This window comes from Rattus norvegicus, chromosome 7, assembly GCF_036323735.1.
Source record: "Rattus norvegicus strain BN/NHsdMcwi chromosome 7, GRCr8, whole genome shotgun sequence".
In the NCBI taxonomy this organism is placed as follows: Eukaryota; Metazoa; Chordata; class Mammalia; order Rodentia; family Muridae; genus Rattus; species Rattus norvegicus.
This window is the reverse complement of record NC_086025.1, coordinates 107,531,572-107,558,641: the sequence shown is the minus strand read 5'-3', so window position 1 is coordinate 107,558,641 and position 27,070 is coordinate 107,531,572. Positions and strand designations below refer to the sequence as shown.

General features: G+C 55.6%; 2 protein-coding genes across 31 annotated transcripts in view; one reads left to right on the top strand and one right to left on the bottom strand.

Annotated features, from left to right (window-relative positions):
- Positions 1-6,875, top strand: part of Mroh5 (maestro heat-like repeat family member 5) — a 75,133-nt gene extending 68,258 nt beyond the window's left edge. For 12 of the 23 annotated variants that reach the window (XM_039080228.2, XM_039080233.2, XM_039080231.2 and 9 more), the window contains 9 exons: positions 1,259-1,396; positions 1,773-1,887; positions 2,603-2,746; positions 4,457-4,633; positions 5,183-5,338; positions 5,827-5,949; positions 6,099-6,201; positions 6,329-6,403; positions 6,643-6,875. In XM_039080228.2, coding sequence (XP_038936156.1) covers positions 1,259-1,396; positions 1,773-1,887; positions 2,603-2,746; positions 4,457-4,633; positions 5,183-5,338; positions 5,827-5,949; positions 6,099-6,201; positions 6,329-6,403; positions 6,643-6,743 — 1,132 coding nt within the window. In that variant the 3' untranslated portion in view covers positions 6,744-6,875. The other 11 variants (XM_039080230.2, XM_063264636.1, XM_039080229.2 and 8 more) reach the window with 9 other exon arrangements.
- A 1,817-nt stretch (positions 6,876-8,692) lies between these two features.
- Ptp4a3 (protein tyrosine phosphatase 4A3) overlaps positions 8,693-27,070 on the bottom strand; it is a 31,730-nt gene continuing 13,352 nt past the window's right edge. For 2 of the 8 annotated variants that reach the window (XM_063263855.1, XM_063263856.1), the window contains exons 2-6: positions 13,910-14,813; positions 12,068-12,160; positions 10,431-10,561; positions 9,818-9,892; positions 8,693-9,125 (exon numbers count right to left, since the gene is read on the bottom strand). In XM_063263855.1, coding sequence (XP_063119925.1) covers positions 9,008-9,125; positions 9,818-9,892; positions 10,431-10,561; positions 12,068-12,160; positions 13,910-14,014 — 522 coding nt within the window. In that variant the 5' untranslated portion in view covers positions 14,015-14,813 and the 3' untranslated portion in view covers positions 8,693-9,007. 8 annotated transcript variants of the gene reach the window in all.

Below are 27,070 nucleotides of genomic sequence, written 5' to 3'. Positions count from 1 at the left end.
CAGGTCAAGGGCGAACGGTCAAGTGTGGGGCCACGGAACCATGGAACCGGAAGGAGCTGGTCTGGAGTATGAGTGGGGTCAAGTTTTGTCCAACCGCTGAAATCTTGTCTCAAGAGCAATAGGAAGTATAATGACTCCCTCCCTGCCTCCGGCCTGCATGTCCTGCACACTTAGCCCCGTGCCACCCCCCACCCCCGTGTCTGCTCACACCAGAAGGAGTCGCTTCCAGGTTAAACCGCCCCTCCTCTTACAAGCACATGGAATTCTTCCTTATGCAAATGAGGCATCTAGGCCCTCCCGCCCCTGACCAATGCTGTACACCCATCCCAAGAGCCCTACACACCCCTAAAAGTTTAAAAAGCCTTTGTTACCTCCCAATTAAACAAGCTGCTCCTGCAGCCTGTCCCCCAAGAAGTCGTCTGTCTCTCTTCATGCTCACTCGGCCTTGTATGAGGTCTCCATCATCCATGCAGCCCCGTTCTCCCCTTGTTTCCCCTCTCTGGGTCTGCTGGTTGTGGTCACGGGTGTTTGTGCCATTAAGGGAGAAGGATGGAAACAACAGTCAAGGAGCCAGGCCACCCTGGGCTTCATGGGACTTGCATTCTCCCACTTTCTGCTTGTGTTAGGTAGACACTAGACACTGAGGTCCCTCACAGGTTCCCTGCGACTGGTCAGAGGAGCCTCAGACTACCAGTTCCAAAAAGCATGTCCCCCAAGTCTCCCACTGTGGCAGACTGCTTGAGAATGGCCCCAGAGCACTCAGTCATTTTAAATGCTTGGTCCCCAGTTGTAGAACTGTTTGGGAAAGCTTAGGAGGTGTGACCTTGTTGTGGTTGGGTTTTGAGGTTTCATTATCTCAAGCTCTTCCCAGTCTCTCTCTCTCTCTCTCTCTCTCTCTCTCCCTCCCTCCCTCCCTCCCTCCCTCCCTCCCTCCCTCCCTCTCTCTCTCTCTCTCTCTCTCTCTCTCTCTCTCTCTCTCTCTCTCTCTCTCTCTCTCTGATAGATGTAAGCTCTCAGCTACTGCTCCAGCACCATGCCTGCTGGCTGCTGCCATGTTCACGTTCCCAGCCATGAACTCCACTAACTCTCTGAAATGGCAAACCCCCTAATTAAATGCTTTCTTTCATAAGCAGGTCCTAGTGACAATTGTGTTCAGCTCTGCCCTTGTGCCAGCACAGCCCTCCTCACCCTGGGCAGGGGAAGGCTCAGGTGGCATTTGCAGCTCTGGGTAGAGCCTGGCCTCTCTGCTTGGCTGCAGCACGTCACTGGAGGCGCTGAAGAGCCTGCTGTCTACCACAGGACACTGGCATGACTTTGCTCACCTGGAACTGCAGAGTGCGTGGGAATACTTCACCTCCATCCACACCTATCCACAGGCCGTGGGCCTCCTTGCCAGGTACTAGTGGGGCAAGGGAAGGGAAGGCTGGGCATATGGACCACAGCGATCCATACCACTGAGCTTTCTGGATCATCTGAGGCCACCAAGGGCAGCCCAAAGCCAGCATCCCTTGGATCTGCATGTGTGCTTACAGCACCCTGAAACACAAGAGGCATGCGCCACACTCAAAGAGAGTGCAGGTGCAGACTCTTTCCCCAAGATCCACCCTGCCCTGGGACCTCAGGAGCAAGGTCTAGCTGTTCCTCCTCTGCCTTCCCCATGCATAGCCCAGGCCTGGCACATGGGAGAGGAACACAGACACAACCTGGCCAGCCTGGGAGGTGGTAGAAGGTACACTCGTGGGCGGTACCCACAAACCAGGCCCTGCCCCCAGGGCCATGGTGCAGAACCACTGCACACAGATCAAGGCAGTTCTTGGCTACTTGCTACCCAACCTGCAGAGCCAGCAGGAGCGAGAAAGGAAGACGGCCATCCTGCTCCTCGTTGAGGTAAGGCAGGGAGGGAACAAGGGTTCCATGTAGTCTATGTCCCACCCTCTACCTGCCTGACCCCCAGACAAAATGGCTTACCTCACTCATCCTGTGGGGATAGCTTCCCAGACCGACCCCTTCCAGGTCTGCAGGGGCTTCTGAGGCTTCTCAGCCTATAGCCCGGGGCCTGTCTCTCCACCCTTCCCTGTCCACAATGACCCAAGCAGAGTTAATGAGCCTTGGGCATGGACTCATGGGACCATATTCAAGTGTGGCACTATCCTGCTCACATATAACTCGGGCTCTACCCACTCCCACCCTAGAACCTGGCAAAGGCAGAGATTTGAAGGAGAGGTCACTTCTATATCTGGTACCAGCTACCTGGGTCTAAGCCAAGCAAGGGCTCTTGTGCCTCCTCTCCCTCCACCAGAAGGATTTGTGAGGTGCTCTTCCTGGGGCCCTGTTTTCATGTTCCATGAGCCTACCAAGGGTGTAAGTTGGCTCCAGACTAGCTAAATAATCTCTCTAGGCCTCAGTTTCACCAGCCGTACCTAGAAGGGTTTGACCATTGAAAAGTTTCAGATGCTTTTTAACCCTGGTACCCTGGGGAGACTAGCCAACCATCCTTCCCCAAGCCCTACACAGGCCTAAGCCTCACAGCCCCCCAACAAAGACATAGGCTAACCAAGAGAAGGTACCAAGCCTGAGCCACTTTGCTCTCCGGGGCCCCCAGTTCCTCTATAGTCCTGCCCTGTTGGAGGTGCTTTCTAAACAGGCTGCCCTGACTGTACTGGCTCAAAGCCTCCAGGACCCCAGCTCTGAGATCCGTGTGGCCAGCCTGCAGGGCCTTGGAAACATACTCTTCCACCCGGAGAAGGTGAGAGCCAGAGGGACATGCAGCCCCAAGCAGGAAGGGTGGGTTGGGACCCTAGCTCTGTCACTTGGGACACTGACTCTCCCTCCCTGGGTCTCAGCTTCCTCCTCTTCAGAAATGGACATATTTTAAGAGGGCACTCCTGTTCTCCAGGGACATGTCTCCTTCTCATAAGGGGACAGACTCTCCCGCACAACTCTAGAGGCCCACTGAGGAGACAGACAGACAGCACCTTTCACCCTGCAGAGTGGCCCCCTTGAAAGCCATGTGTCCCTTATCCTTCAAGTTTCAAGTCCCAACTAAGAGCCCTGTGCTCTCACCATAGCGAACCATACTCCTTACGGACAGCTTGGGGCAAGAAAGATTACAATGGTACCTTTGGGGGACCTGCCTTTCCCTCATTCTGCACCCCTCTCAAGTTCAGGCCCTAGGGTTTCTGACACCTCCCTCACTGCAGGCACCATGTAGTGAACAAGACCTAAGGCCCTGGATAACACCCTTCCCAGACTCTAGTGAGAAGGCCTGTTTAGCACTCAGCATTCACATCTGTGGAATGGGATGGAAATTGAACCTGCTTGGTGTGGTAGGCAGGTCATGAGACCATTGGTGGCCATGATCATCGCCCTGGCCATGGTCAGCCCTCAAGCCACTGCCATTAGCCATCACAAGCAGCGGCAGCACCCCCTTAAGGCCACGACCCTATGAGCTAGTTTATTAACTCCATCTAATAAAAATACTGAGATAGGCGAAAGTGTCCTTACTAGTAGAGAAGTGTCCACTCATCTACCCTAGGGAGTGACAGGTATGCAACCTCTTCTGTCGCTGCTGTGGGGCCTTCAGAGAAAATGTGATCATGAGAATGCCACAGAACTAAAATCCTAATGAGGCCCCAAAACATCCTTGACCATCAGCCTGTTCCACTCCAATTCCATTAGATGTAGAGGTCTGCACATGGTTAAGGCAAGTCCAACCATTAGAGTGACCACGGTCAGCAAAGCCCTTGCACTGCATATAGCACAGATGGTGCTTATAATGGGGTGGGGTGAACCCAGTGTAGCACTCACTCACCAACCTGTTAACCCACCCACCTATACATGTGCTCTTCCATACATACATACACACTTACATACATACACACATATACATACATATACACATACATACATGCATACACACATACATACATATACACACATACATACGTATACACATACATACACACATATACAAACATATACACATACATACACACACATACATACACACACATACATATACACACATACATACATGCATACACACATACATATATGCTATACACATACATACATGAATGCATACATGCATATACACATACATGCTATACATATACATGCATGCATACAAACATACATACATACAAACATGCATACATACATATATACATATACACATACATACATGCATGCATACATACATACATACACACATACACACACACACACACACAAATACATCTTTCCATGTATGGACTCCTCCATCTACCCATACACCTACCCAACCCATTCATCATCCTTCCACCTACCCATCTATTCACCAACCCCATCCAAACAGACTAGACCTCAGACTCAAGGGAAAGACAGGGGCGGAGGCTCAGGTCAGGTACCCCAGGTGAAGCCAGATGAAGGGGACAGACCTGTGCCTTCCACCCACCGCCCACTACCGTCCCCACAGGAAAGCCTGCTCCAGAGTCAGCTGCCAGCCTTCCTCAATGGCTTCTTCCAAAAGAGCGAGGCAGTGGTGGTAGGCATTATGGGCATGGTATCGGACGTTCTGCACCGCCTGGGCATGCAGGGCGCAGGTGCACAGACTCTCAGCATCGCTATCAACACCCGCTACTTCTTTGATGACGTGAGAATAGAGCCAGGCGTGGCTGGGCTTAATTCCCTGGGCCCTCCCCACACCTCCCTTGGGCCTCACAACCCCTTCTGCCTTCTCAGTGCACCTGGACACTGAACCCTAAGGCAGCTGCCAAGCTGTGAGCCCACAGGTGCACCAGATGTAGCCAGATGTGCACCACATGTAGCCAGGTGTCCACCAGGCAGTGCTCAGCCCTCTTCATGACTGAAGAGTGCCAAGTCTGCTTGTCCAACCCCTCTGGGTCCTGGCCTACTACAGACCACTCAGATAGGTGCCCAAAATAACTGCACCCTCCACTAGGATGTGGGGAGTAAGTCACCCAGCTACCTTCATGGTCAGGGTGACAGTGGGCAACAGAGGACAGGGTGATTCCATGGAAGGATGGCCTGAGGCCTTGTCTGAGAGAAAGCCCAATACTCCTCTGAGTCCAAGGGAAGAGAACCAACCTTACCCAGGGTCCCCGAACCTGACAGAAGAAGTCTGAGGAAACAAGGGAGCTCCAAGCTGGGAAGTACTAGAACCTAAGTTCCTGTGTCATAGGAACAGGACAAAGTTCGAGCAGCAGCTATGGCACTGTTTGGGGATCTGGTGGCAACGGTGGCAGACAGAAATCTCAGGGGCCTGCGGACCCAAGTATGCCAGAGTATGGTGCCTTTGCTCCTGCACCTGAAGGACCAGTGTCCAGCTGTTGTCACGGTCAGTGCCAACCTGTAAGCCTTTCATCTTGGCAGAGGGACAGGGCAACCAGGTATGGAATAGAGGGTAGTGGCAGGGGGTCAAGTCACCACAGGGCTCTCCAGATCATGGTCCCCTCCCACGCACTGCCATATTCAGCCAGTCAGATCTGTGGATCTACCAGCTACAACAGAGCATGGTGGGGATACGGACAAACAGTGTGCCTGGTGATGCATGAATACAGCCGGCCTTACTGTGCTCCACTCTCTGGAGTCCCTGACACTGGGGGAGGGGACAATAGCAACCAGCTCCCCAAAAAGCTCAGACAGAGCTAGGTATCCTCCTGTCTTCCACAGGGCACTGTGACCCCAGGGTGGGAGCAGCTTCCCAGACAGCAGCACAGAAAGCTGCTGAGCTGCTAATCGCAGCCGTGGTCTTGGGGAGTGGAAACCCCGGGGGCTCAGTCACACACGAGTGGTGGGTGACCCCTCCTATGGCTGTCTCCGCAGCAGGCCAAGTTCACATTCTACCGCTGTGCTGTGTTGCTCCGTTGGCAGCCAAGGCACACCCTGTTCTGCACTCTAGCCTGGGAGAACGGCCTCAGTGCCCGCCACTTCCTCTGGACCTGCCTGGTGAGGGACCAGGGTGCAGGGTCAGTAGTGGGGGCCTGAGATAGCTGCACCCCCATGGACTCTCCTTCCCAGAGAAGTGAGGCTGGCAGGGTAAAGGTCAACAGTCACTGAGGCCCATGGCAGTGACAGGCGAGCTCTCCTCTGGCCAGATGACCCACAGCCAGGAGGAATTCAGCATTCACCTGTCCCAAGCCATCAACTACCTGCACAGCCATCACCGCCACATCAAGACCTGGGCAGCTCTTTTTATAGGTGGGCAGCATGGGCCAGGCTTGGGGTCCTCATTTCATCTCATCCACCCCCCACTGGGGTGGGAACGAAGGCCTGGGGCTGAGTAGCCTCCATCCAACAGCCATGTCTCTCTCTCCATCCTGCACAGGGTACACCACCTGCTACCAACCCCAGGCCGTGTCACAGATGTTAAGTGACAAGGACATCAAGCTGTTGTCCTCCAGTAAGTGGCCCACACCTTAGGCCTGTCTCCATACCTCCCAGCTTCCTGCAGCATTCCTGTCGCAGATGGTGGGTGGCACAGAAAGGGACCGGGGCCTCCTGAACGGAGCCCACCCCACCAAAGCACTCCATGCTGATGGAAAGAGGCCTCTTAGCCTCCTGCCTAGAGGAACTGGAGTTGGCAGTGGAGGGTTACTCTCAAGCCGGGGTCACCTCTGACTTGTCCTTTCTCTCCTGAAGCTTTTAAAGACCTCAAAAAAGACCCAGAACCTGGCATCCGGGAATTTGCCACCAGACAGCTCTTGTTCTTTTGGAAGGTGTCAGCCAGACCCAACCAGTGACTTTGAGTCATCCTCCCCACCTCTACCCCCAGAACGGCCCTGCCCCTACCCTGTCCTAAGAGCTTGGTTGTACATTTTTTCACTGGAAAGAAAAATCTAGATTCAAAATAAAAACAAAAAGCAAGATCAGAATGGCTGCCAGCTTCCTGCCTACCACCCGCGAGCCCTCTGCAGTGGCCAAGCCAAGCCCTGAGAAGATACTAGCAGGACTCCATGAGACGGTGACAGACGAGGAGAGGCAGGGCAGAGGCAACCTGGAAGCTCTGTGGTAGACTCTGCTAATGACAGCTCACGGGTAGGATCAACTCCACATGACCGGAGCCTGGGCCATAGTGCCCACAGCTGAGCAGGCCATCCTCCCTCCTCTCAAGGAGGGAGGCCTGAAAGTCCGCACAGTCCCGAGATGAGAGCTCTATATGGTGGAAGTGAACGGCATGCCACAAGAGGGCATCAGATCCCCTTATAGAGGTCTTACAGTAGGCCTCTCTACCCAGGGCAGCATATTTCTCCAGCAGGGCCCACCTGCCAGCCCCAAACAAAGCCCACTGGGAGGCCTCTTAAATTTACAAGAATCCAGAAGAGTGTACCTAACTCCCCGAGAGCCCCACAGGCATATCCCTTCTCAGGCAGAGCCTCTTCCTCAGCCTCGGTCCCTATTTAAGAAATGGCAGGCAGACTCTGTGGGCCCAGAGATTAGAGAACCTCCACAGCCTGGCATTCTCAGAACCCGCCCCCCACCAGCTCCACCAAGGGCCCCTCTAGCTAGCCCTCCTATCCTGGGCTCTGTGCCTGCCACCCAAGAGCCTCCACACTACATCCCCCAGGCCTTACAAAGTCTCTGCTAGGTAGACGTCCCCATGCCCTCAGCTGGGTGCATCCCCAACACTGTGTGTCTCTCCAAGTCCCTAAACTATGTGCTTCTTGGGACAGTGACATTGGGCTTAAAACTTGGGCAGCAGGGGCTGGTGAGATGGCTCAGCGGTTAGGAACACAGGCTGCTCCTCTAGGGGTCCTGAGTTTAATTCCCAGCAACCACATGGTGGCTCAAGACCATCTATAAGGGGATCTGATGCCCTCTTCTGGCATGCGGGTGTGCATGCAGGAGAGCACTCATACATCAAATAGATAATAAAAAGATTTTTAGATTAAAAAAAAAAGCAAGCCTACATGGCAGACTGAAAGAAAAAAAACAGTGATTCTGTGCAGATATGCCACAGGGGTAGTGAGTTTCCAGCACATACAAGGTCACCACGACTGAGTCTGGCTGCACCTTGCCACTGCCTGCCTTACTGGGGCAGGCAGGAACAGGGATTGCTGGGAGTCTACGTGGGCCCTAATGGTTTCTGGGACCTAGTCCACAGTTAGGTGGAACTTGAAAAGGGAACCATCCGAGCAGGCAGTAATTACAGGCACCTTGGGTCTGTTCTGGGTACAGCAGGGACTGGGTCTACAAAGGCCTGAGGATCACGTCCAGAAGTGTGTCCATGCCGTAAGACAGACGGTACATCCACACTGACACTGTCCCTCGTGCCACCCTTTACTCGGCTAAGGGAAGGGCCAGCCAGCCCACTGCTCAGAACTTATGAGCAGGATGAGGGTGTCCTAAGCAGACCCACGTCACCCAAGTCCACCACACTCAGATCTACCTGTACCCCAAACCACTGGTCGCATGAAGGTGGGGAATGGAGGTCACTGAACGTTGCAAGTGACCCCTGCTCTAACCTGAAGAGGTGATTCAGTCCTCAACTGTCACCAGTCCAAGCTGTGGCTCGGTGCTGATGTGTCAAGAGCTTAAACAAGGCAGGGTGCAGAGCACTGTATGGACACCAGAGGGCGCCAAGGAGGCGCACAGCAGCAGCAGCAGCAGCAATAGGACGGAAGAGATGGAGACCATGGCCTCCCAGGACCCACACCCCATTCCTGGCTCTGCATCACTCTTCACACACATCCACAGCTCCTGATTTATTGCCTTGAGAGTCCAGAGCACCTGGTAACAAAGGTGCTGGAGAAAGGTGAGGGTGAGGGCGCCGCCGCTGAGGCTCTCGGCCCAGTGGTTAAAAAGAGCCCACCTGCGATACACAGGCCAGGGGGAAGAGGCCCGGGCAGTGGGTGGAGGGGTTGGACAGGACTGGCAGAAGGTCCAGGGACGGCCTCAGAAAGACAGCCGTGGGCACAGATGGGGACAGAGCAGGAACGCACACAGCCGTTGGACTCCTTAGACCCTGATGTAATGGAGTACAGGGCGTACAGAGCCAGAACCCGCACTACATGACGCAGCATCTGGTCTTGTGCGTGTGTGGGTCTTTGAATCTCAGTCTCTGCTTAGGCCGGTACTTCTCCAGGTAGGTGAGCTGCTTGCTGTTGATGGCCCCACGGCGCTTCCTGCAGACAAGGACAAACGCTGGGTCATGAAGTCTGGCTTGGACACCTTGCTTGCCCCTGGGAGCTCCAGACCCTGGAGGCCTTGACTGGACAGACCCACAGGAAATAAGACTAAGCTGGTGCTCCAGGGAAAACAGGGAGGCCTGGGCTTCGTGAAGGCTGGGGAGCGCATCTCTCCCTAGCCAGCCAGCACCTCCTCAGTGCTGTACAAGAGAACTGTGAGTCTGTATTTAGTGCCGTTCTTCAGGTTGCACACCAGTCTGCATAGCCCAGGCTCCCCTACGGACCTCTGCAGACCAGTAGGCCGTACTACTACAGCCATTATGGGACTGCCCCAGGGAAACAAGAGATGGCTGTGCCTATTTCAGGCAGCACAGAGGTGCCTATACATAGATATGTCCCACACATGCCACAGGCTAGGGGTACAGTGTCAGCTGTGCAGTCTTTGCCCAGAAAGATCAGGAAGATGGGGGTCCTCCAGGAAGGCTACCATACCACAAGGAGGTATCGGCCTGGAAGCATCCAGGGAGAGTAGAGAAGGGGACTTCACAGGAAAGGCTACAGAAGTGAGAGGCGAGGGGCAAGGAAAGGCCACAGGGACAGCCTCAGCCCCGCCCAGCTATCAAGACCCGCCCCATTCCCTAAGCCCCGCCCACACGCGCTAAAGCTCCGCCCACACATTGGCTACTCACTGTCGGATGAACTGGATGGCATCCTCGTACTTCATCCCACTCTCGATGAGAGCGAGAGCCACGAGCACTGGAGCCCTGTGGGAACAAGCAGAGCTGAAGTTCCCTGAGATTCCGCACCCTTTCTCATCCCCCTGCCTCGTGCTACCTGACAAAGACACGGGGCATGAGGGCATAACTGACCCCCAATTCCCTCAGTTGCCCTTGGAGAGCACGGACTCCAGACAGGTCTGGCCCCTCCTGTTCAGCCTGAGGGATGCAGACAACCTCTCTGTGCCTAAGCACCTAGAAAAAGAACTATGTGCATACTGAATGAGTCCGCCCTCCAGCCCTCCTGCAATCCGAGTGTCCGGGGACGCTCTCCTGCCTGGCTCATTTCCATCTAGTGTGAGCAGCTGTTCTCTCCCAAGCTGGGGTCAGGCCTGGATGACCAGCATGTCTTTGTGGCAGCTCTTTTTCTGCATGAGGTGCAGTGACTGGATCAGAACAGGAAGCCCTCCCCGGGCCTTAGGTATAGCAGATGTAACCCACATCCAAATGCACGAAGCAATAAAGTTAGACTACAGGGGTGTAAGCGGAGCCTCCAACAGCAACATGAGCCCCACCTGTCACTTACCTTCCCAGGCCCGCCACACAGTGCACAGCTACGCAGCTGCCCGGGTCATTGTAGAACTTGGCCTTCAGCAGGCTCAGCCAGTCCTCTACCACCTTGCCAGGAGGGGGCGCCCCATCATCAAAGGGCCAGTCCTGCAGAGGAAGAGGCCTGAGGACTTGCCCTAGGGATGTTAGTTTTCCTTCCCTTGTCCCTTAAGACTTCCATGTGGGAGGCAGAGGCTAGCCCACAAGGAGAAGGCTCCAGCCCAGGGTATGCTGGAGCTTGGTGTGGGGAAGATGTGGGGAAGATGGAGAAGGGACCATTTTGAACCTATTGGTACGAACGGGTGAACCAACATGGGTCTTCAGGAGCTAGATGTTGGGAAAGAGTCCTTGGGGTCTCTGCCTCCAAACAGAAGCTCCTAGAGGCCTCCAGTTTAAGTGGCCATCCTGAGTCTAACCCAAATCCCTCCTGTGACAAAGGAAGGAGGTCCGCTGGGGCAACCTTGCACTGAGAGATGCTGATATACCTTTGCCTCGTGCTCACATTCCCCTAAACAACCACAGTATGGGAGGCCCTGGGCTTGCAGGACCTCACAGGAGGGAAGGCTCAACAGGACTCCCTCCCCTCCCCCAGGCCTGAGAGAGCCCAAGGTCTTCTTCCTCTACAAACTGATAGGCAGTGGATTTGAGACCCCATTGACACAGGGTCCCCACAGTGGGGTGAACTAGAGTCACTATGGTGCTGTGGGCTGGGCGCCAGGGCCTCTGCACAGTCAGCCAGGGTCTGCTGCGTAAGGCGTGGCTCATCTGAGCTCTGCACTGGGAAGAGAGGCCTTGTTCCAGGAAACTGCAATAGGCTAGAGGCGGCTCCTATGGCTGTCTCTCCTCTGGCCTCCCAGCACTATGACCAGTTCCACAAAGTTGCTCCTCCTCCCCTTAGCTGAGCCCCCAGGGTAAGGAAGCTAAGGAAACAGCAGCTAGGACCATGGCCTCTGCACAGCATCTCCCGGGACCCACTGCTGCCAGGAGATGGGCTCCCACATGGCAGGCCATGAGAGGCTGAAGAGAGGCCCCTGGGAGCCATAGCAAAGCATAGCCAGGCAAGCACATGCTGAGCCCCACCTCACCTGTACAACAGAGCTCTATGTACTGTAGGTCTCCAGGGCTGCCTGTCAGGGCTCAAGCCTCAACCCACAGTGCCAAATACACCCAGCAGGTGAGAGGATCAGCACCTTTAGAGGAATGCCATTCCCCCAGGCGAGCTCTCCCGCCTCTCTGCTGGGGTCTAAGAGAATGTCTGACTTCGAGCCTCACCGGCTCCAAAAAGGAGCCACACAGAGGCTACATACAGGCTGCCAATGGACTTGGAGCACCTGGTAGGACCCACAGGCTCCAACACAGACAAGCCAAGTGCTTCGAAGATCCAATAGCACCAAGTGTGTGTGACCTCCCCCTCAGGGCTAGTCAGGGAAGATGGGTGCAGGGATGATGACTTCCTCACAGTCATCTGTCCCGCACACCAGCACAGGCACAGATACATAGCTCAGGATCTGTCAGGTGGCAGGAGAGGCCCCAGCTTCACAGGGAAGAGTCCCAGATCTCCTGCCCAGACCTTGCTTAGGGCAGCCACAGTGTCCCAAACCACATGTCCCTCACCACAACAGTGATGCCGTCCTTCTCCAGAGGGGTCTTGTCATAGGTCACTTCGCACACACGCACCACAGTGGTAGCCCCATACTTCTTCAGGTCCTGGGGTAGAAAGAGGGGTAGATGGGGCAGTTCAGAATCCCGAACTGGCTCTAGACCAGGGCTCTGCCCATGCTGAGTCCCCACAGGCCTACCCCCTCTGGAACTCCTAAAGAGAGCTGTGTCCCCTCATACTGCTTCCCCTGAGATGAGCAGGTTTCATAAATCAACAGGTGGCCTAGGATACTTAGTGACTAGCAGGGTAGCCTGCTGGTACCTCCAAGGTCAGCTGTCCTTGCCCCACCTGAAGAAGGGAAGGGGAACGTCTGTGTTTACTAAAGCACAGCTCACCCGCTCTGATTCAAGCCCCTCCCCTCCCCCATCCCTCACACCTCTGTAGCAACTAGGACAAAGGGTATTAACAGCAAAGCCTGGGTCTCCAGATAAAGCCACTAGGTTCCCAGCAGGTTGGCTTCATGTGTGGACTCCACCAAGGCCCTTCTGAGTCTCCAGCATGCAGACCTCAGGAGTTGGAACCTTAGCGCCAGCTGGGTGGCACCACTCAAATGCCATTGGGAAAGCCCCGTTCCTCCAGAGAAAAGTTCACTCAGCTCACAGCCAACATGGGGTATTTATACCCACAGCCACAAGCAGGGCCAACCCCCACCTACCTGCTCCCAGTGGATATTTTGGGAGTGGTGAGGGATGACGGCCTGGCTGGCCATGTGATGGGAACAACACAGCCACCGCAAGGCCAAGCCCCAACTATTCTGAGAGTGCAAGAAAAACGAGGGAGTGTCCAGCTTGGAGACCATGCGGATGCTGCAGTCCGTCAGGGAGAAAGCCACCACCAGCTCAGGGCTTAGACCCAACCCTGCTCACATCTGGAGCCCTGATGATGCTTATACACTATATGGCCCTGGCCCTGGTCATATAGGAAGCCTTGACTTTGGTCACATACTGAGCGCAGGTCACATACCTAGTCACTCATGGTGGTTTGTTTTCTGTCTGTCTGTCTGTCTGTCTGTCTGTCTGTCTGTCTGTCTGTCTTCTAGCTCCTCATTTGCTGTCACAAAGGTTCTCAACTGCAAGAGGGGCAGTCTTCCCTGGGGTAGCACCCAGCTATGTGTCCCGGGCCCCAGTTCCCTGACTTAGGGTGTCCACTGCCCTCCTCTGCGCAGTCTACCCAGAAGCCCATGGGGCTTAGCTCATGCCACAGAGAAGAAGAGAACTGAGAGCATGCAGCTCCAGACCTGCAGCAAGGAGGCCATGCTGATAGCCACAACTCCTCCTCCCAACCCCCCACAGGCTGGAAAAAAAATACTCGGTCACATCTAGGGGTGAAGTGAGGGTGACTACAGACAGCAGACACCTGCGGGCTCTCCATGCCTGACCTCTGCGGACTGCGACGTCACTCTCCTAAGACTTCCTAACACCTGAGCTTGGGGGCTGAAATAGCCATGGGGTAGTTCTCCCAGCCCCTCTTCCACCTGCCCGTCTCCTTCCCTCCTCGCTCGGCCTCCCCACCCCCCCCACCCCCCCCCCCCCCGAGCTGGGGACCGAACTCAGGGCCTTGCGCTTGCTAAGCAAGCGCTCTACCACTGAGGTAAATCCCCAACCCCGTCGGCCTCTTTATTTGCTCGATTTCTGCAGAGGCTGAGGTCGCCCAGGGTCTGGACAACCGCGGCCTAGACAATGTCCACTCTCCCAAGCCTGAACGCTGCCAGTCCTCCAGGAAAGCCAGCTGGTCATCAGCACCCATCACACCCTGAGCCATGCAGGATGCCCACCCAGCCCTGAGGGCCCACTCACCTCGATGAACGTGCTGAGGGTGGCATTGCTGGGGTTGTGGGTGATGAGGAAACGCATGTGTCGGTAGCTCACCTCCACAGGTGCAGGCCGGTTCATGCGGGCCATGCCTCCTCCGGGGACCCAGAGAGGACTAGCCAGCAAGGGCTGCACGGGGGGTCCCCCAGGCCCCCACACCAAGTCCAGTGAGATCCCCGTGCTTGTCCGAAAAGAAAAGACTTCTTAAAACCTCGCCCCTACACCCCGCACAAATATTGTGCAAATAACTTGGGAGAGGGAGAGGAAGCTGCCTGGTGGTGGATGATTCCAAAAAACCCCAATTCTAAAAAAAAAAAAGAAAAGAAAAAGAAACAAACACACCCCTCCCCCACCCCGCAGCAAGATGGGCAGCTCCAAGGTCCTGTCCCTCAGAGTGGAGTAGTTAGGAGGATGCAAAAATAAAAATAACAACAACCAAAAAAAACGAGCAACGAGAACTTGGGGTTGGTGACTCTGGCCGCAGAGCAGTGTCCTCGATGGGGCTGTCGCTGGAGACACCCTCTCTGCATCGGTGGATAGAGGAGTGAGTGTCCCCTTTGGTCAGAGTTGGGCCCCAGCACTCAGGACCAAAGGAAAAATGAACTTGAACTCAACCAACTCTGCCGTGGTAGGCAGGCAGCCTCTGGTCCGGTCTGTCACGTTACCCCATCAGGGAACGGCGAGTCCTGGAGAGGGGCAGCGGGCTCAGGCAGCAGTGCTGGCCTCCGGCCTGGCAGCAGAGGCCATTGGGAAGCAAGGGCAATGGTGAGGGCCAGAGGTGCACGGGCCTCCTCAGCAGCAGCACCCACGATGTTGGGAACGGCAGTAGTCAGAGCTGCCCTCCTGGGGCTCCTCCATCAATCGCACCCTGGTCTTCAGAAGGCACAATCTACGGGAGGGGCAGGGAAGAAATGGGAGTTCCTTAGATTCTACATGTTAAGACACAAAAGAACAGACAGCTCCTGCCAAGGCGACCCCAGGCCCCTGTGGTGACAGGAGAGTGACACACAGCCACAAGACAGGGTGAAGAAGGTATCAGGCCTCGCCCCAGGAGCATGTGAACCCCACCAGCAGAGTACATCTACAGCAACAGAGGTCGGGCCAGGGAGCCTGGCCCCCCATCTCACAACCCGTGAGGGCTGTGGTTCTTCTCTTGGGACTGCTGGCCACAGAACAATGTAAAGCTCAGATCGTTCTGTAAGGGCAGGTCTCGGGGACAGTGGGTACTGACAGAGGAACAGGGGTGAGTGGCCTCAGTCGCTGCCCCTCAGACTTCCTGCAATCTCTACCCAATCTCTACTTACTGGTACTTGCCAGGCACTGGAGGTAAACAAGACATTCTCCTTGCAAGAGACCACAGGCCAAGGAGCCAGCTGCCAGGCTCATGCCAAGGAGGTGACAGCACAGGTGGCCAGGAAGGGAGTCACACCATTGACAGGACCCAGGGGAAGGACACTATTGGAGGACATCAGCCTCAACCCACTCACCCCACCTTTCCCTCCAAAAATATACTGGCAGCAAGGAACCAGAGGAACCGCCAGCTACCTGCCACCCCCTGGAGGGCCTGGGAGACCTTGGGCATGTCACTGGCCTCTCTGGACCTGGTTCCCATCTACACAATGAGGGTTGGACAAGATGGCGCCACAGTCCCTTGGGCTATGACCGGGTAGTTAGTAGAGCCTGAGCCCCTGGACGCAGCCCACCCCCCACCCAGCATTCATCTTTCCGAAAGGAAGGTCCCTCCTGGATCCCATCTGGAAGAGTTATGCCCAGACCTCTCACCTCTCTGCCTGTGCCCCAGCACCCACTTCTCCAGCTGCCCACCAAGCAAACCAGGCCCGCAGAACCTCAGCCCAGCACAGGAGTCTGGTCCCGAGCTTCGGGCAAAGGTTCAAGGCTTGCCTTGTTCAAGGCTCCACTGTACCAGATAGCGCAGAGTCCTCACTTACCACCTTCTACCCCTGAGAACAGCTCAGCACTCCACTCCAAGTCAGTGCTACGGCTCACAGACAGTCCTTGCCGCCCTTCTGGAAGGACCAAGATGGAGGGGCACATTGGAGGAGGGCAAAAAGGAGTCCTGTGCCTGCTTTAATGGGCCAGGTTCTCAACCCCTGTGCATGCAGAGCCACGACTAGCCCGGTGTAAGCAAGGAAAGTCTTCTCTCATGCTATGACACAAACACCCGGGGCCTCCTGGGAGGGGCATCCCATGTGTGCACACTGCAATGCCCTTGTGTGTAGAGAAGAAAAGAAGAGAAGGCCCCAGGAAGCCAAGGAAGCTGAATGCACCTAGCAGCTACTGTAGGGGTGGAGGTGGGGCTGTAACATCTGGGTAAAGAAAGCCTGGACCACCTCTAATGTTCCCCCAGGGCTGAGAGGATGGAGGCAGGGGTCCAGGTGTAGGTGTCACCACGCTGGACTTCCTCTTATCATACCTGCACAGTTCACTGCAGTCTGGGCCACACCCCTAAGTGTGGGCAAAAAGGCATGCCCACAGCAAGCCTGAGTCTACCCAGGCTCAACCACACGGTGGCTGCCCCCCAAAGGGAGCCCCTCCTTTGACACATCACTCCCTTCACCCGCTTTGGAGACAGTCTTTCTCTGTCCCTGTCCTGCTGCCTGAAACGCACCCTGTAGACCAGGCTGATCTCAAACTCACAGAGATTTACCTGGCTCTGCCTACCGAGTGCTAGGATTAAAGAGGCATGTGCCACCACGCCAGGCTGCACACATCACTTCTACGGGGTTGAGAAGCCCGGAGAGCAAAACAGGAGTTGCAGAGAACGGGGTGTGAGCCTCTACCTTAGAGGTCCCTACTGCATTCTAGAAGGCCTGACCCAAGGCTTGTGGGCCACAGGCTACCTACACCCCTATCCCAGCAGCTCTAGTTGTGAGCAGAAACTGAGCTCCCCTTGTGGATCCAGGCACTCAGTCAAGCCACCACATCCTCCCCACCCATCGTGCTTATGGTCCTACTATGGCCCGGGCCCTTTCTCCAACTGACCCTCTCCATCCCTGCCCAGTCTCCTCTAGCAGTATCCTGAGCCCTCAGCTGCTCCCAGAACCCGCATGTTTTTCAAGACCCATTTTTATCCCTGTTTGCCAGATGAAAACATGGGCCAGAGGGGCGTGGAAGGAACTTCTCTGGACCCTGGCCAGCGCCGGCCGTCCAGCCACACGGGTTTTCTCAACATCGAGTCTAGTAATCAGAGAACACTTGAACCCCAGAAAAAAAAGAAGAAGACACGGAGGTTCACAGAGGCCCCACCCTCGAGTGATGGGGTGGGAGTGCATCTAGCTTCACAAGGGACCTAAATGGGACCCTGTGTGACACTCGGGAGTCAGGGGTCACAGGGTTCAGGGCTCTGTGCTGTCAAGACAGGTAAGAGTGCTCCTTGGATGGGCTAGGGACCCCCAAGGACCCGTGGTAGGGCGAGGGGAGCGCACACAGCTCCCGGACCTCAGCGGGGCTTCCCACCCAGCACGCCAGGGAGCCGCCATCCCGTGCAGGGCCCATCCCAGTAGGGTTAGGGTTCGGGAGCGTCCTCGAGGCTGGGTCCCCGCCGCCCGCAGCCCGGCTCACCCGCGCCCGCAGGCGTGCGGCCGCCTCCATGCGCCGGCCGGCCGGGCCGGGACCCGCGCGCGCCCTCCGCAGCGGCGCCGGCTCCGGGCGGATGCCCGCCGCCCGCCGCCCAGCTATTTATAGCGCCCGGCGTCACGTGGGGGGGGCGGTGACCGGCGGGCGACCCGACTCACAGCGGCTCCCGCACCTGCTGCCTAAAGATAGCACGCAAACAAAGGCGCGGCCAGTAGAGGAAGAGGAAGGAGGAAGGGAGAGGACCACCGCGGACCCGCCTGCCATCCCCTCTGCATCCTGCTAGGCCGGAGACCTCCCTCTTCAGAGGAGCCACCGGCCTGGAGGAACCCTTCCAGCTCTCCAGCTTCAGAGGCATTCACCGAGCAGCTACTGTATGCTCAGCAGCGCTAACCCTCACTTCACCTTAAGAGCCACCACTACCAGACTACAGCTGAAGAAACTGAGGCACTGAACCTTCGCACGGTTGAACTGAGTCATACAAGAGATGAGAGCCTCCTAGATACTGGCTCATCTCCAAGGCAACTGATACCCACCCAGCTCTCCTGAAGCCTTCCAGGGCATCCCCTTAGCAGGGTCTTCTCCTGGGCTCCACTGACCAGGCAGAATCCTGGTTTTGCCCTGGGGCATCCCAGGCAGGAACCCTATGCTCTCCAGCGTGTCAGTCCACACCTGCCCCAGTGGCTGCATGGCCCTGGGAGCCTTCTGGAGCTGGGCTTGTTGAGTTCCGGCTCACAGAATCCCCAGAGACTTTGCCTTGCTGGGAACCCTGGCCCAAGCCCGGCTCCCAGACAGAGGCCTGGCCCTGCAATCAGTAGTTGGTGCTGGGGAGAGGAATGGTCCCTGAAAGGCTGGGCCGAAGCCAGGAAAGGGCATGCTCCTAATACTCCCGAGAGAAGTCTCATTAGCCAGCCCCACACAGCAGAGCCTACTGTCCCCCATTCTCGCCCGGCACAGATTAAGTAGGGCTGGAGCATCCCACTGCAGCCCCATCCTGACTCACCCCCAGAAAGCCAGGCAGCCACCTGAGATCCCCAGATTATACCACCCTATAAACCCACCACGGTAACTGCATTGATGCTGACCAATCCCACGGCCTCAGCTGTTCCACTAGTTCCCATCCTGACAGTAAACACTGAACCCTCTACAAGGCACTGGCATCCAGCAACTCAGAGATGTTAAGAAGATCACCCAAGTCACACAGCCAGGGGGCTAGACCATGTTTGGAGATTTGCCCACCCCCAGAGACCCTGCTGATCCCAGTCCCAGGTAGCTAGGAAAAAGCACATCAAACCATGTCTGATAGCCTACCAGTTGTCTAGAAAAGGGTTTGTTAGCGACAGGCCCAGCAATTTCTGAGATACTGCACCAGCCAGGGCTGCAACCGGGGCTCCAAGTGACACCCGCCCCCCTGCATGCTGGGGCCTCTAGCTAAGCCTGGGGGCACCTGCTAGAGCTGGCAGGGCCCCAAGCCTTTCGGAGAAGTCTATATATAACACATCCAGGGCCTTCTTGGAGCCCTCCCAGAGCACCCATCTCTGGAGCCAGGAGGGGAGACCCTAGCAGGCTCCACCCACATCAGTTCCTAGGAACCCATGCAAAGCTCTTACACCCCTGTGCCCCATAGTTCCAAGGGTACAACCCCTCACAAAACAGGCTCCCTAACCCCATGCCATCCCTAACCCCCTTGGCCATGTGCCCCAGGCCAGGCAAGGCATCCCTAAAGGGAGGAGGAACCTAGCAGTCAGCTCCGCCCATACCCCACCTCCTACCCAGGCCTGGCACCAAGAAGCTCCCGCTTGTTTATGGAAGGAACAAATGACCCGGCGTTCTAGGCAGAAATCCAGATTGGGGAGCCATCCAGAACCTATCACGAGACCTCAGCCCTCGAGGTCTGGGAGAACCTCAGAGGAGGGGACACCCATGCCACCCTGACAGCAGCTCCATGCCTTCCAATTGTGAGCCACTATGTCAGCTGCCCCTTTACCTCTTGCCTTGAGGGGCTTCCCCAACTTAGTCCCTCAAGCACTATCTGGAACTATGCACAGGATAGGGACCACAGGAGAGCCCCAGGTGGCAGAGAGTTTAGAGGACAGGGTAGGCAGGGAAGGATTCCTGGAGAAGGTGACCCAAGAAGGAGGGGACATACTCCTGGCACCTGCATTGACATTTGCTCTGAAGCCCTCTGCCACCTAGGACCAGTGCTAGCCTCTGCTGAGCCCAAGGCCACCTCTATAAATGGACACACTGCTAGAGAGGGAAGCCACCTTCCAAGGTGGTGCCAGCACCCTGCATGCCATGGGCTATGACCTGGAAACAGACTTGGGTTTCCAGAAGGCAGGCACCTGCTGTTCCCACCAAGGCTCAGCCTGAGCAGTGCCCTGTGGAGCATAGTGGTGATCTGCTGACCCAGGCTCCTGCTCTCTGAGGGCACCCTCATGCCTGGCATCAGCTCCACCTGCACCAGTGCAGACCAAACACCGTAATTGTCACTTCTGCCAACTGGCAGCACAGAATGGGCCCAAGTAATTGTGCATGAAGTCCACCAGGTCTCAAAACTTGGGACCTCTGATCCCTGAAGGTCCACTCTGAGTTCTGTGTCTTTTGGGTTTTTTTAAGATTTATTTATATATTATATACACAGCGCTCTCCCTGCATGTATGCCTGCACATCAGAAGAGGGGACCAGATCTCATTACAGATGGTCGTGAACCACCAGTGCTCTTAACAGCTGAGCCATCTCTCCAGCCTAAGCTCCGTACTTTCTAAGGGCATCAGGTGGACCTGACTCCAGAAGTTCCCTCAGTCGTGGCTGACAGGGCACCCCTTTCCTCCTCTTACACTGTACTTCACCTCCCAAGAGCCCAGTCCTGCCTTCCACAGCCTATGGCTTCCCCTATACTAACCTAGACCTTAGGACTCCTTCCCAGGAGGAAGGGAATCTGGGCATTCACTCACTCACTCACTCATGAGGTAAACAGGCTGAGTACCTCCTGATGGCAGTCACAGGGCTGAGTGGGATGGAGACGGGGAAGATGGGAGAGAACAGCTGAGCTGCCAGTGCTGTGGGCAGGCATCACTCCTAACTCAGGGTACCTCCGTTTTCCAGGCTACCACAAGCAGAGTTGGGCGGTGCTTTCCCAATGCTGTCTCTCACTGGGCTGTCTGCTCGTGGCTGAGGCACCCTGGACCAGCTAGCTCAGACCCACCAATGCCCCCGACGAACCGCCCCACAGCCATAGCTCCTGGATCTTTTCTTCCTGTTCCTGTCATGAAGGAGAGCTCGCCTACAGAGTAGCAAGAACTTTGTGCCTCGGTTTCCTCATTTATAAATCAGGATGAAGGCAGAAACTCAACTCCCTTACAGTCACCAGAAACAAGCAGGCTCCAAGCTGCATTCGTACCCAGAGCACGGCACTGCCTCTTCTCCTGTATTCAGTAAGGAGAGGACCACTTGGGTCTGGACGTCCCCCAAAGCCATATGCCTTCAACCTCACCCTTTGTTTGGGCCCAGGTCTCAGAACTTCTCACCCTTGTCATCTGGCCCCTCTCTCACAACATCCAAGCACCTGTAGAAGGCTTAGGACTCTGCCTGGAGACCCAGCTGCCTCTAAGGACCACACCCATGATTTCTGATTGCGAACAGAAGGGGCTTGAGGGATCCCCACTCCATCAGGGACCCCTTCATACCCAGGAAAGTGTTAAGTGGGTAACAGTCACTTGTGTGCATGTGGAAGGGCAGCTTGACGTCTCACATTCCAGCACAGATTAGCACCAGGATTGAACGCCTGTCCATCTGTCAAGCCACCATGACTGGCCTCAAAGTTTGGCTCAAAGTGCAGACTGAATGGTGTCTCCCACCTGCCACAGCTCACACACCTTCCATGGCTCCTGTACCCTACTGAATGCACTGCCCTTTGGTGGAAGAAATGAAGGGATATAGGATTCACACCTCCAGGTACCCTGTTCTCTCCCACAGAATGCCTCTGACACCCCCCAAGGCCAGAGACTCATCCTCCAGGAAGCCACTGATCACTCTGCATCCCAAGCTCCCAGGTCACATCTGTCACGTTTACCTGCCATGCACTTCTAGGGTCCCTTCATGCCTCGTTGTTGCACCGGATTAGGGCTGGGAAGCAAATGACATAATGGACTCCCAGAGATCACAGAGATGGAGGTTTTAGAGAGCATGAGATACTAGGGAGGGAGTTACAACACAGGGAAACAAGGGCTGGACAATGTCACCATGGAAAAGAGAAACTGGGACAGCAGCATTCAGGCAGACTCAGTTCCCAGGGTAGGAACCAACCATATTCTCCATCAGCACAAACACCAGTGTCTACCTGGCTGGCAGCTCACAATCTGGCCCATGTGTTTCCCCAAATATACATACAAACCCCAGCTGAGACCCAAGACTGAGAATCCCTGTATCGTGTAGTCAGACAGATAGGGAGAGGAGCAAGGCTGCCTGCATCCTGCTTGCCTCGTTCTAGCCCAGACTTCCTTCTCGTTTCCCATTGTGTGACTTGCATAGATAGCCTCGGAAGCTTTACACCCAATGGGCAACCAAAGGAAATGGCAGGAGGCCCACTCCACTCCAACCAACCATGGCACCTCCAGCCACCCCTCAGAGCTTCTCTAGCCACCCCTCAGAGCCTCTCTACACACCCCTCAGAGCCCAGGGGACCCTCACTTTGTATGCAGCTATGGCCAGCATGAGAAGTGACTCACCAGAGCTTCACAGGAGCCATTAGGTTGAAGGTGATAACGGATTTGTCAAGCCAGGCTGCCATGTGTTAGCATACAGCTAACAGAGGTGATGGGGAGGCTCTGGACCTCACTGGTCCTTCTGAGCGGCAGATTTGGGAGGGTGCCTCTGATGACATGGCTGGTATGGAAGTAACAGGAGACGCATGGATCGGCCTACACTGAAGCAGGGGTACCACAGTAGGAAGGGCCAGGAACCTCAGGGTGGACAGAGAGCTAAGAGGAAGACAGAGCTTGGGTCTTGTCAGAAAAAGACACCACTCTGGCCACAAAGGTGACACCCTTCCCCACTTCCCCTAGAAAGTGCTATAACACCCTTCCCTCTGGGATGAGCTCCTCTTGCCCGCTGTCCCCAAACAATGACCCTCCCACTCAGGGCTAGTGACACTCACCACCTGGGTCCTCAGAGCTTACCCTTCCCTTGCAGCTAATTTTATTCACCTTCCTCCATGTCAGAGGTGGAGGAAGGAGCCCCGATAGCAGCCCCAGGATTGAGCCCAGGGAAGCCCAAACAGGGTATCGACACAGAGACCAGGGTCACACAGCCTGATACAGTTCTCCCTGCTGAGCAGAGGACAGGGGACAGGCAGTCCTCCAGGGAGGGTGGGTGTTGGGTCATCATAACCCCAAAGGGGTTAATGCAGGCCAGAAGAGCCTCAACTCACCCAACCCTCCAAGAAAGGAGCCCCCAAACCACTGGCCAGATATCCCCAGCAAGCAGCAGTCTAGGTTTGGCCTTGAGCCCTATGTCCCATCAGTGCCTGCTGGGGCTCACGCTTCCTCTCAGCCTCCTAATGCCTCAACCCTTTAACAGTTCCCCAGGTTGTGGTGACCCCCAACCATAAAATTATTTTCATTACTAGTTCATAACTATAATTCTGCTACTGATATGAATCATAATGTAAATAGCTGTGTTTTTTGGCGGCCTTAGGTGACCCCTGAGACAGGGCCTTTTGATCCCGAAAGGGGTTCTTAACACATAGGTTGAGAACTCCTGTTCTAGTAGGAAGGAGGGGAGAGTGGACCAGACCAGCACAGCCAGCCCACCAAGGCCCAGCCCAGGGTCTCGCCCCTGCTTCCTCCTGTCCAGCAGTAACCTCTACTCCCATTCATTCCCCAGGAAGCAGAAACTCCGTAAACAGGGAGTAAACAGGCTGCTCCTGGCTCTCAGGACCAGTCACTTGTCACTCCTCAACCAGCATGGTGTTCCAAAAACGGTAATGCAAAGAAAAGCTGTACACACACCTCCACACATGGACACACATACACACATGCCTCCACACAGGTGTCACTCAAGGACCCGCACACACGGGACATACAGAGATGAATTTCTGGGGGGGGGGGGTGATCAACCAGATATCTGTACCAGGAAAGAGAACTCAGTATCCTGCAGTAGATGGACCTATTAGAGTCTCTAGGGGTGTACAGAGCCTACCAAGTCGTCCAACCCTCAACTGACAGCCCCTCTTCCACTCTGCCCACCCCTGCATGGCCAAGAGCCTCACACTGAGAAGTAATGCCACCCTCGCTGCAGTCCGTGTCCACTGGTAGAGCCCCCTGAAGGCCTGCACCCCTCCCTGAGGAGGCCCAGCTCAGTTCTGCATGAAACACTGGACTCAGAGGTTTCCATGGTGCCATCGTGTATATAGACTTGCAGTCCACTCACACATGAGGATTACCCGTATCCACATGTGGCAGACTGTGTAGGCAGGTGGGAACCCACCCCAGCTCTACAGTCCTGGAACCCCAGTGCCACCCTGTCTGGGAAGCCCGGAGTTCAACCAATGGACACTGGCTACCATAAGTCTCTGATTCTGGCGCACCAGATGCTGGGACAGAATTCTGCAGGTCCAGGGTCCCAGACAGAGGAGGAAGGATTGACCACTGCAGTCCCAGCATAAGACTCATTCCTCTGTCTTGACTTTCCCCTCCTTGGCATCATCCAGGCTGGTACCAACCCCTGCCACAGTGCCAGCCAAGCTGCAAGGACCCTAAAGCCTAGGGCCAACGAGTGGGGATGGCATCCCAGAGGGCACAGAGTTTCTTGGACTCATTTGGTGCTAATGGTCCCTGAGGGAGGCAAGACTCCAATCTCACAAAAAGACCCCACCAAGAACAAAGGCCCAGAGGAGATATGTCCTACAGGTGACCCCTGCCTTCCATGTCATACAAGGAACCGTCCAGTGGATTTCAACAGGCACAGCCTCTAGGAGGGGACAAGAACTGCAAGCTGGTGCCTCAGAGAGCTGAGTGCGTCCCTAGCCTAAGATGAACGTGTTACCCTTGTTAGCTACCAGATAAGTCTGTCCAGGTATCAGGTCCCAAGGAGACACGGAATCTGCACTGTGAGGTGCTCAACACCGCCCCTGCCTGGTGTCCACCAGGCACTGAGGCTGCCTGCACAGCCAAGGTACCCGTGGAACTGGGCCCATCTCCAGGTGAGACGTAAACCTGTACTCTCTAGTGTGAACAGAGCCGTCACACTGGCCAAAAGGCACAGACACAAGAAGGTACAAGGTGCACCAATTCTGCACCCGCCCACAAGGCGCCACAGCCCCTCTGCTTGAGGAACCAGCTACAGTTTCTTTTTGAGACTCTTCTCCAGGAGTCAAAACCCCAGGGCCATCAGCATGCAGTCAACAGCCCCCTGGCCATGTGGCCCTTTCCTCGTGCCCCACTCCAACACTGAAAACCTACACAGCATCCTCACAGACGGAGAGCTCTGCTCTTGGGTGATCCAATCTCCACTCACACCCAACCTGGGAAGTGAGTGGGAAGCTAGGCTAGCCTGGGTCTCTAAAGCAGGACCAATGGGTAGGATACCCAGGAAGCTGTGGTCCTCCAGGATGGCAGGACCTCAGAGAATCCTGGGTGTATGTGGTCACTTCTACAGGAAGCACAGCAGAAGTCTCTGGCAGGCAACAAATATGTACATCCAGGCCACAGGGTAAGAGGCTGAGGCCCAACGGAAACTCAAGCATCTCAGTGCTCAACTCAACAACTCAACTGGTTCACAGTTGAAAGCAGGATGAACCAGTGGTCAACTCAGAAGCTGTATCCACTCCATGATGGCTCCCCTATGGGTCCACTATCCATACCTATGAGATGAGGGAACCCCAAAGCCTCTCTGTGTTGGGTGGTGGTCATATACACCACACCCAAATCTCAGGACAGTCCTGGAAGGCACTCGTCACCCCATTTTCTGGATGAGGAAACTGAGGCATGCACAGAACCAGTCCGGAGATTACTTCCTGTTTGTTTTCTCCTAACAGTAACCAAGCCCACTAATGCATGGCAGACTCAGACAGTTCATCCCTCACCCAGAGTCTGCCTCTTGGGATTCCTCCTCAGCCCTGCCCAGAGTCCAGAACTCTGGGGCCAGACAGGCAGCGGTGGGATGGGGGGTGGGGGCTGGAGATCACGTAGGGAGCCAGGGCTTCATGCCAAGGCCCTCAGATGCACGTCAGAGGGGCCCAAGGAGCCGCGGGAAAGAGCTCTGACCTGGCCTCAAGAGGCCATGTCCAAAATAGCTGGCCTTCACGGTGAGATGACTTGGCCTGGTGCACGTAGGCCGCTATGCTCCAGCATTGCCAGGCTGGCCACAGGGGTCACAGCTATTTCTGGGCTGGCCTGGTGGTAAGATGCAGCCCTGATACTCCCTTCCAAGAGGTAGTGTGTGAGGTACAGCAGGGGTCCAGCTAAGTGAGAACCCTAGGACACAGGTGGAAAACACTGGGTGGCCATAGATCCTTGACGTGCCAAGAGACTGCTGAGGCCTCCCTGTCCACATGACCTCAGAACATTACCCACTGGTTCACAGGCCAAGCCTATGCTAGGCACATAGATGGCAAGGCAGCGGGCCTCCTCCCTGAGACAAGGAAGTGACCATGGGGCTCTGCTGGCTATGCCCAACTGCTGTGACTGGTACCATCAGGCTCATGCATCACCCCACACACGCACACACAAGTCACACTCCTGGAGGCCATGCGCTGGCAAAGCCTCTGCTGGGCTTTATTTATCTCCAAATCACTTCCTTCCCATAGGCCAGGCCAGCCTCTGTGACATCATAAAACACTTGAGGAAACTGAGGCAGCTCAGAAAGACTTGACACTCATCTTTGACTCCCCGACCCCTTAAAGCCTCAGCTCAAGCACAAAGCAAGCAAGATCCGTGGGGTGGCAGACAAAGGGACTTTCTCTGGTGGCTGCCCCATACCCTTGCTCAGCAGCCTCTGACTTCTGGCTGTAGAACCCATGCCTTCACAGAGAATCATCAGCTTGGACCTCTGGCTGGCTGGTTCCCTTGTGTGAGCTGTATGACATTGGGTGGCAGGCATCGTCTACTGCTCTGTGCTCTGTCTGCTCATTGATGAGATGGGTGCTCTGGAAGCCTGGAGCTGTCCTCAATGTCCAGGATCTAAGAGACATGTCCCTTTCCCAAAGCCCTGCGAACTGTCCCTGTAGCTTTGACTTTGGGGCGGGTTCCCACTAGGGCTTAGGACCCACATTCAGGGTGGTACTCCAGGGTTCGATGGAAGACAGTCTAAGTAACTTGTTTCCTACAAGATGTCCTAGAGACCCCATTCTAGACATGGAGACAAGGGAGAGACAGCCAATAGGCCTTCCAGATGCGTCTAACACCAATTTTAAATAAGGTGGAATGATACAGAGGCCCACAGCAGCGACCTCAGACTAGATCACTCCCAGATTTGACATGCAACAAGAAGTCGCCAGCCATGGCTCACAGCTGCCCGTCCAAATGGCTGGTCACCCTGCCCAAGGCAGCA